The sequence below is a fragment of the Chinchilla lanigera genome, unplaced genomic scaffold, assembly GCF_000276665.1.
Source record: "Chinchilla lanigera isolate Chin_1 unplaced genomic scaffold, ChiLan1.0 scaffold00096, whole genome shotgun sequence".
NCBI lineage: Eukaryota > Metazoa > Chordata > Mammalia > Rodentia > Chinchillidae > Chinchilla > Chinchilla lanigera.
The window spans coordinates 5,500,680-5,508,900 of record NW_004955497.1 but is presented as its reverse complement, the minus strand read 5'-3'; the positions used below and the strand labels follow the sequence as shown (position 1 = coordinate 5,508,900).

Genomic DNA, 8,221 nt, shown 5'->3' with positions numbered 1-8,221 from the left:
ACCCCACCCCACCCCGTACTGCTGTTGGGTCTGCCAGTCTGTGTGGAAGCCATGGAAACAGCCTGCTGCCCCCTGCCGGCTGGAGGATGAGTGTCAGTGTAGTTTCTATTAGCATTTCTTTGATGGCTAAAGATATCAAACATTTTTTTTCATATGCTTGCTAGCCATTTGTACTTCTCCTTTGGAGATGTGTCTTTTCAGTTCAGTTCACCATTTACTAAGTGACTTATATGCTTTTTTGGCAGTTAATATTTTGAGTTCTTTACATACTCTCGATATTAATCCTCTATCAGAAGAGTGGTGAGTAGAGATTTTCTTCCACTCTGCAGTTCTCTCTTTACTGTGCTGTTTTCTTTTCTATGTAGAAGTTTTTAAAATGCTAATCTATTTTTTGATATCTTGATGTAATCTATTTGTTGGTTCTTGGTATTATTTCCTGTGACTTGGCGGTTCTGTTTTGGAAATCTTTGCCTGTGCCTATAGCTTCAAGTGTTTCCCTTAAGTTTTCTTCAGGCCTTATACCTATGTCTTTAATCCATTTTTATTGGATTTTAGTAGAGGGTGAGAGATAAGAATCTACTTTCATTCTTCTGCAGATGAAAATCTAATTTTCCCAGCACCATTTCATTAAAGAAGCTGTCTTTTCTCCAGTATATATTTTTGGTGTCTTTCTCAAAAATCAGATGGCTGTAGATGCATGGTGGTTTTTCTGTCTTCTGTCTTTTTTCATTGTTCTACAGTCTGTTTTTGTACCAGTGCCATGTTGTTTTTGTCACTGTGGCTTTGTAAATAGAATTTTGATGCATCCAGCTTTACTCTTTCTGCTCAGGATTGCTTTGGCAATTCTGGATATATTGTGCTTCCATAGGAATTTTATGATTATTTTTCTAGTTCTGAGAACAATGTTGTTGGCATTTTAATAGAGATCACATTGAGTTTGGGTAATATGGCCATTTTAACAGTATTATTTCTGTTGACCCCTGAAAAAGACAGATCTTTCCATTTTCTAATGTCCTTCAATTTCTTTTATCAGTATTCTGTAATTTCCATTACAAAGGGCATTCACCTTCTTAATTAGGTGGATTTCTATGCCTTTTATGTTGTATTAAACTACTATAAAGGGAATTGTTTTCTTAGTTTCTTTTTGAATGGGCTCATTATTGGTGTATGGGAAAGCTATTGATTTTCTTATGTTAATTGTGTATGCTGCCACTTTGCTGCATTTGTTTCTCAGATTCTGAGAATTTTCTGGTAGAATTTTAAGATCTTCTATGTAAAAGATTTTATCATCTGCAAGTAGGGGTAATTCAACTTCTTCCTTTCCTACTTGTATTACTTTATTTTTCTTCTTTTGTCTAATTTTCTTGGCTAAAGTGCACACCCTCATTTTATCTAAAATTCTTGAATCAATTCTTGATTTTAGATAAAAATGTTTTCAGTTTTTCCCCATTCATTATGATATTGGTTGTCACATATGGCTTTTACGAATTTGAAGAAATTATGGTTCTTGTTTTATTAAGTTAGGCCTACTGTTTGGTGCGTATATAATAACGTTATCTCTTCTTGGTGAATCGTTTTGTGTTTTTTTCTTGTTTTGTTTTCTTTATCTCTTCTGATCAATTTTAGCTTGAAATCTACCTTGGCAGATGTAAGGATAGCTATTCCTGCTTGCTTTCAGATTCCAATTGCTTAGAATTTTATTTGTCATCCATTCATTTTTAGTCTATGTATGTCCTTATAGGTGAGCTGTGTTTCTTACAGGCAATATATAGTTGAGTCTTATTTTTTTTATCTAATCAACCTGTCTCTGTCTTTTAATTGAATAATTAAGATCATTTACATTACATGTTATTGCTGAAAAGTATGTACTAATTCCTGTCACTTTGTTGTTTTTCCAGTGTTTGATTCATTCCTGATTCTGGTTCCTTTATCTACTCTCCCAATGAGATTTATTCTTTTTCTTGATCTCATGTATGTGATTGTATTTTTCTCTGTGTTTAGGATTCCCTTGAGTATTTTCTGCAATGTTGGCTTAGTGGTTATAAATTTCTTTAGTTTATATATATCCAAGAAGGTCTACTTCTCGTGAGTTCTTGAAGGGTAGCCTTGTAGGGTATAGTAATCTAGACTGGCAGTTCTTTTCTTTTAGCACTTGAACTACATCTTTTCAAACCCTCTTGGGCTTTAGAGTTTCTGTTGTGAAATATGTTTTGTGTGCCGTGAGTCTGCATTTCTTCACCTTCTCTAGAGCTATGGACCTTAAATTTGTCCTTCAAGGGCTGTCCAAGAACCGTTACATATTTTTTTTAAAACTCATTTTGGCTCAGAATGAACCATGTATAAATCTGGGGCCAAAGGTGGTGTGACTGCTGAAGTGATCCATGACACTAAGAAGGAACCAACCATCCTTGAAGGATAGTGGTGAAGGAAAATGTTCACAGTGAGGAGAACTTTGGGCAGTATACTTCATTTTACATTTTATTTGGGAGAAAAAAAATGGCCAGATATGCAACTATATACCCATTCATGGGCTGTAACCCCAATGTGGTCTGGCAGTATAGTTAGGGACTTGGAAGGAATGTGATTTAAAAATTGATGAAAAAGATGTTTGGGGAAAAGGTATGTGGATAGGCCTTTTCATACAGGCAAAGAATATGAAGATATTTTTGTCCTACACAAATGCTCAACAAAAGGTGACCTCAGCAGAACAGGATTTCAACAATCAAGCAGGTAGGATGATGAGTTCTGTGGTAGCAGTCAATCTCTTTCCTCAGTCACTACTGTCACTGTCCAATAGGTTCATGAACAAAGTGGCCATAGTGGCAAAGATGGAGGTTTTTCACGGGCTCAGCAACACAGACTTCCACTTACAAAGGCTGAGCTGGCTACAGCCACTACTGAGTACCCAATCTCCAACAGCAGAGAGCAACATTAAGCCCTAACATGGCACCATTCCTCAGAGTGATCAGCCTGTGATTTTGTGGCAGGTTGATTATACTGGACCACTTCCATCATGAAAGGAACAGTACTTTGTCTTTATTGGTGTAGAGACTTATTCAGAGCATGGATTTACCTTCACTGTGTGTAATGCTTCTGCCAGAACTTCCATCTACAGACCTACAAAATGCCTTAACCACCGTCATGGTATTCCAGGCAGCATTGCACTGACCAAGGAATCCACTTCACTACCAAGAAGTGTGGCAAGGGGCTCCTGCTCATGGAACTCACTGGTTTTCCCATCATCCAGACACAGATGGTTGACAGAACAATGGAGTGGGATTTTGAAGGTGCAAGGCTTGAATATGGTTCTTCAGAAGGCTATATGCCCTCTGAATCAGCGTCCAGTATATGGTGCTGTTTCTTGCATATCCAAGATTCATAGCTCTAGAAATTAAGAGGTGGAAATGGGAGTGGTACTTAGTGACCCACCTGCGAAGTTTTTGCTTTCTCTTCCTCTGACCTTATGCTCTGTTGGCCTAGGCTCCTTAGATTCAGAGGGAGAAAGGATTCTACCAGGAGGCACAATGGTGATTTCAATGAACTGAAAACTAAGACTTCCCCTTGGTTATTCTGGGATCCTCTTGCTTTTGAGTCAATAAGCTAAAAAGGAAATTACACTGTTGTGATTGATCCAGACTATGAAGGGAAACTGTACTACTATTTTATAAGTTGATCTTTTCCAAAATGTGGATAGGGTAGAAATTATCAACATGTATATGTAAAAGCTGAAGAGATAAGCAATTAGGACAAGACCAAGTTAGGGCTTTAATAATGTCTCTCTGTTGATGTTTTATCAGGTGTTTTCAATCCCAAAATGCATACCTGACAAAATGTACTTTGTTTTCTACCTACATCTGATTGCTCTCCTTACTTTCTAATAAATATTTTGTAAAAGTCTGCTTTCTGCCCACACCTTCTATTTTACTTAAACCAAGTCCTGTTTTTACCTAAACCACTAAAATCTGGTTATTGCATTTATCAGTTTTCTAAAATTGACTTTGCAGAATTTCAGTTAATCACTTACAGTCAAATGCAGTGAGAACTCAATCTCTCTCTCTCTCTCTATTTATCTATCTATCTCTCTGTTTCTCTCTCATTATTCTATTTACTCACTTCTTCATCTCCTTATTACATAAGATTTTTGGTATTGTACTTATGCCTCTTATCTGACTTCTCTAGTCCTTATCCATCTTAAACTTGGTCCTTACTACTTATCAGTGTGGAATTTCCAGTAACATAAGTCTGAACAGAAAAGAACACACATACTAAAAATACATGCTGAATAAAACACTCCCCCAGGCTTTACCACATGAATACTTAAACTGCAGGAACCTCAAGCAAATATAATAACACTAAAACTCATCTAAGTTTTGGTTAAACATGTTGGGCTCTGTCCAAAACCAAACAATCCATGGGGCTTTACTCATTCAGGCAGTTTACTCCCACAGAAGAAAATCTGTCTGCTGAAGATATGAGGGTTCTTTAGACACTCAAAACATAATGAATAGTAGAAAAATATGTTTCAGAAGAACTAGAATTTAAAGAGCAATCTGAAAACTAATAATTAAAATAATTTTTTAAAATGAAAGAAAATATGAAAACTTAACAGGACACTGAAAGAGAAGAAACAGGTACATTTGGCAAAGACCCAGATAGAAGTATGTAATCAACTGTAAATGTTGAAATAAATTATTTGTTATACAGAAAAATTACAGTTTTAAGTGTATGTATTGGAAGACTGCCTTAAAGAAACCAATGACTTGACCTTCTAGGCTCAAATAGACAAAGAATAATCAAATTTCAGAAAAATAGAAACAGGAAATAATGGCAAGAGATCAATAAAATGGGAAACATTAGCTAATGGAGAAAATTAACAAATACCAGAGTTGATTCCTTGAAAAGTTTAATAGAAATCAATAAACCTCTTACAAGACTACTGAGAAAGAAAAAAAAAGAGGGAGAGAAAATACCATTACCAGCATCAGACAGTGTGGCAGCTCTGAGGCACATGACTGAGTTCCAGCCCAGCTCCTACCCCTCTGGAGTCACCCCTTTGTTCACACCGAAGGCTTCCTTCCCACAGGTTGTAACTGAGGTGCTATTGTTTGCACATCTTTGCTGGTGAAACCAACTTCTGGGTAAGCTTCCCTCTGTCTCCAGCTTTCCCTTTGCCCTCCAGTGTTATTTTTTGGCTGAATACCTAGTGTGTTCTTTGATTCTATACTTATGTTAGTACTGACATAGAGGTACTAATGTAGGTCTTTTCTAGTGAACCCAACTTCTCCTCCAGTGGGTGACTTTGAGGGAGGACTTCCCATCAGAGGAACTAAGCTTTTTTGGTACTGTGCTATGATCCCATATTCCTCCTACACCAGCCATCTTCCAGCCCTCTCTCCTTCCATACATGTCAGGTGGGCAACCTGGTCTGAAGGCCTCCTTTGCCCTCTCCTCCCTCTTCTAATGGATCTCTTGCTCATGTAAACCTTTTGGTGTCTTCTTTGTAGCTGACTCAAATTAATATAAGCATGATAAATATTACAAGAGGATATTACTAACAACTCCATTAACAAATTAATAAATTTGTATACATGAAAAAATCCACAAAGAAATACAGCTACCTTAACATGACAGAGATAGATGTCATGCAGAGGTTTCGGCAGATAATTGAGGGGTGGTTCATGCACTCAGTATGTTTTCCCCTCAGTTCATTTGGCAGACTGAGATGGCAGGAGGTAGGAAGCTAAAACAGAAGGAAGGCTCTAAAGAACAGAGTACTGAGCAGAATCAGGAGACAAACAGAGTTTGAGACCTGCCTCTAGCACAGAATCAAAGAACACTAGGCATTCAGTCAAAAAATAACCCTGCAGATAGGGGCAGGCTTACCCAGTCTCAAATCAGTACTGTCCCTGATGGAAAATGATCAGCCACCAACTAATGTGTGAGGCAAAGGGAAGAGTGAATTCTCTTGGGAGGATATAATAGCACAATTGTTTAAAAGATAATATCTAGCAGTTAAAGTTGCACTGCTAACTTATATAATATTGAACCATCCTTGGATTCCTGGAGTAGAAGCCAACTTAATTATATTTTCTATTTGATTGTAGGATATACTGTTAAATTAGCTGGTGGTATTGCTGGGCATCTGCACCTGGTTTAATGGTTTTAGTTTCACACTGTCTCCACGTCTTGTCTGGCACCTCCTGTCGTGATGAGGGGGAGGAAAGAGAAAGCTACCCTGATCCTTAATATTAAAAAATTGAAAGAATGTTCCATAATTGTTCTCTGTTTACTTGCAGGCCAATATGATCCTGACTTGTCCATACTTCTGGCTGGGTTTTATCATAGTCCCTACTACATGCCTGATTAATGATATATTGTGGAAAGTGTAAGTTAAAAAATGAAGTGGTAACCAAAACTACATTGTTGTACCTAACTACCATTTTTCAATTATTTTGTTTGTTTGTTTTTGTTTTTGAAACAGGGTTTCACTATGCAGTTCAAGCTGGCCTTGAGCTCATTTTGTACCCCAGGTTGGTCTCGAACTCATAACAATCCTCCTGCCTCAGCCTCCCAAGTGTCAGGATTACACACGTGTGCCACTATGCCCGGCTCCATTTTTCAATTATACCTATGTGTTTCTCATCAAACTGAGAGCCATTTGGTGAACATTAAATGATGGCTTTTTTTAAAAAAGGAACTAAATGTCTTCTGCTTTATTTGCTATTTTTTTAATTTATTTATTATTAATATTATTTACCCTTGAAGAATTACCAGGAATCTATTTAGAGGAAAAAATAGGCAATCAAAATGTGTGGGACAGTATATGACATTTCCTATATGTGCTCTTTCTTTTCCTGAAAGCAGGCCCATTTCTTCACTCTTTGAAGTGTGATTTATATCACTTTTATCTACTTTTTAGGAGCCAAAACCTGATGTCAAAGGATCACAGGTTAAAAAGTATAAAGAGCAATGGAACATTGCACAACATTAGAGTAGGAATGTCTCAGATACAGTTCTCCCAAATATGTAAATATTGGATTAAAGGATCTCAATTTTTTAAGAACCAAGTTCCATGAGAAAAAAAAACCTTTAAGATGTTAAAAAGACCTAAAATCTCTAATGTTAAAGGATTCAAGAAATTATAAGGTTTAAAAGAGAAGCAATTTATTTATATTATGAATTGTTGAACATGTTCTGTAATATGAACAATAAAGCTTGCAAATACTATACATTTCAAACTGATTAATGACCAAAAATAGCATGTGCTAGAAGGTGTAATATTAATTGTGCTTTCCACCATCTAATTCTTCTTTATTTTTACTGTCAAAGAACACATAATTTTTTTGAGAAGCCAAAGTGGACAACTGAATCTTTCCAAACACTCCCCTGAAATGTATCAGGCTTTCTTCCCTGCCCGCTCCTGTGCAGCACCCTCCTCCTCCTTCTCCCTCTCCCTCCTATGTGTGCTTGTGCATGTGTGTGTGTGTGTGCATGATTTTTCATTCATTCGTCTTGTCTAAGAGTTTGAGAAGCTTCTTGAAAACTTTTCATATTGGCGTTAACTTCTCCATCAAAAGCCACTGTGGGAAATGGGGCAAAAGTACTGAAAAGTTTGCAATGTCTACATTGATCTGTATCCTTCTGGAAGAAGGCATGAGGTTTCTGAGACGGAGATGAACTGTTCTTACAGTTCATTTCACAGCAATAGCCTCATCGGTCCTCCTATCGGGAAACTTCTCCTTTATGGGCAGCACAATGAGGGATGGATGGACCAGCCTGAGGTACCAGGTTGGACTGCTGGAGAAGCAGCCAGAAATATGAACTTTGGAGTTTGTGCTGCACAAGGGCAGCTCTGCCCTCTCCCCTAAAGAGACAGGAAGGAAACTGCTTCCTAAAAGCTCTGTGGGAGATAAAGGGAGGGGTTCTGGGTTCCAACCCACTGCAGTGTAAATACAATCTTAGGGATGAGATAAAGCCAGTGCTTCTGAGTTTACGATTCCTACAGCGTTGTACCTTCCCTGTTTGAAGTTGTGTCCCTTTCTGAAAAGTAAACATTTTTACTCTCAAAAATTTTCTCTATTTGATAAATTTTATCATTTGGGAAGGAAGTCTTCCTAATGAAATGAATACTTATGGACCCAGCTTTGTATTAATAGATGTGTAATTTTGTTCCATAAAAATATTCACAATCAAAACTACCCAAAGAGGGCTGGGGGTAGAA

General features: G+C 37.3%; 1 protein-coding gene across 4 annotated transcripts in view; it reads left to right on the top strand.

Annotated features, from left to right (window-relative positions):
• Positions 1 to 8,221, top strand: part of LOC102025027 (phospholipid-transporting ATPase IB-like) — a 216,397-nt gene that overhangs the window by 192,531 nt on the left and 15,645 nt on the right. For all 4 annotated transcript variants that reach the window (XM_005406339.1, XM_005406337.1, XM_005406340.1 and 1 more), the window contains one exon: positions 6,297 to 6,385. In XM_005406339.1, the coding sequence (XP_005406396.1) occupies positions 6,297 to 6,385 (89 nt within the window). The remainder of the gene's footprint in view (positions 1 to 6,296; positions 6,386 to 8,221) is intronic.